Raw genomic sequence first — 1,443 nt, 5'->3', positions numbered from 1 at the left:
CACAGAAGAAATCACATTTTGGACGAGTCTTTTTTATGTTGTATATGTTGCCACTTGAAGTGTAAATTAAAAGCAAAAGCTCCTTACAGACCAAGTCATTTGGCGGGTGCGGGACTTCATTCTAGAACATGCTTTTTGCTCACAATAGTCCAATATTTATTAGTACCATAAACACGCACACATGAAAATCCAAGACCATAAAATATTTTTTCTCTAAATTTCTTATGTCTCTCTCTCTCTTTCTCTCTCTTTTTTTTTTTTTTTTTTCACCTGAGAACGGCACCTACAGTTTCCTTTAAAAAGCAAAAGCAAACCCAAAAATATATGTCTAATCTCACCAGCTGCTGGTATATCAGGTTCTTTAAGGGATTGTCTAAGATACAACACTGTCCTAAGTTAAGACAGAGCAGAAAGCAAAAGAAAAGCAAAAGAAAAGCGAAACAAAAAGAAGAGACCAACAAAAAAAAAAACAAAAAAAAAGCAAATTGGACTAGTTCAGCGCTTTAGTACAAATTTGGCACTTGCTCAAAGACTCAGTACGGTGTGCAACTGATGAAGAGAAGTCCTCTCTTGAAAGGAAATAATTGCTTGTTGGGGTTAACAGAAACAGACTCCCCACTTCCTTCCTTGCCAGCCACGCGCACAGGCACGCACGCACACACACACACACTTCTGACCCAGATTTGCCAGGGAGGAGGAGGAGGAGGAGGAGGAGGAAAAGGAGGAGACAGAGGGCATAAAAGGAATTTTATCTTTTTTCTTTCCTGTCAGGTGCTACCAAAAAAAAAAAAAAAAAAAATTATTTCTCTTTAAACTGTAGCACAAAACAACAAAACACATTCACAAGCCACTTGTTGGCACTGTGTACCTGAGTGAGAATTTCTAGAACATTGTAGAACAAACAGCCATAAAGTTTATTTGAAAAAAAAATAATAATAATAAAAGGTCGACGGGTAAGACTTCAGTGCTTGGGTATAGCAGCTGAATTACTGGCATTATTTTACCCATAGCTTATATCATCCTGTTGTTGTTGTCGTCGTTGTCTTTGTTTCCTTTCTTCTGAGCCTTTTTCTTCTGATGCAGGCTGATGTCTATTAGTCAGCTGATGTCCCAACTAGTTAAGACTAACAGTTAAAGTAACAGTCAGTGTATGAGAAAGTTAATGTGCTTGGCCACTGGCAAAGATAAACCAGATGGGGCTTTATTTATTTTTTTCTTTTCTCCTTGAAGTCCTGTAGGTCACGAGATATTTGGACCCTGATCAGTTGGCTTGCCCCGCAATGTGATTTTCACTGTCACTGCCATAGTCTGCATCGGGGTCATCCTCTTCCTCATCGTATTCATCATAGATTTCTCCATTGACGTCATCGGTCTGCATCTCTTCCTTGATATGAGGCTCCTCGCCTTTGATACCGTAAGTGCTCTGGATGACGGGCATCCCGG

At 39.5% G+C, this 1,443-nt stretch overlaps 1 protein-coding gene across 1 annotated transcript in view; it reads right to left on the bottom strand.

The window, feature by feature from the left end:
* Positions 1–411: 411 nt before the first annotated feature.
* LOC104532947 (transcription factor SOX-5) overlaps positions 412–1,443 on the bottom strand; it is a gene marked incomplete at its 5' end in the record, with an annotated part of 55,709 nt that continues 54,677 nt past the window's right edge. Inside the window, 1 exon segment of the mRNA XM_029087542.1 lies at positions 412–1,443. This exon segment is cut by the window's right edge and continues 48 nt beyond it. Coding sequence (XP_028943375.1) covers positions 1,262–1,443 — 182 coding nt within the window.

Source organism: Antrostomus carolinensis, unplaced genomic scaffold, assembly GCF_000700745.2.
Source record: "Antrostomus carolinensis isolate BGI_N321 unplaced genomic scaffold, ASM70074v2 scaffold12351, whole genome shotgun sequence".
In the NCBI taxonomy this organism is placed as follows: Eukaryota; Metazoa; Chordata; class Aves; order Caprimulgiformes; family Caprimulgidae; genus Antrostomus; species Antrostomus carolinensis.
The sequence above is the reverse complement of the archived record's forward strand: the minus strand, read 5'-3'. Positions and strand labels throughout refer to the sequence as shown.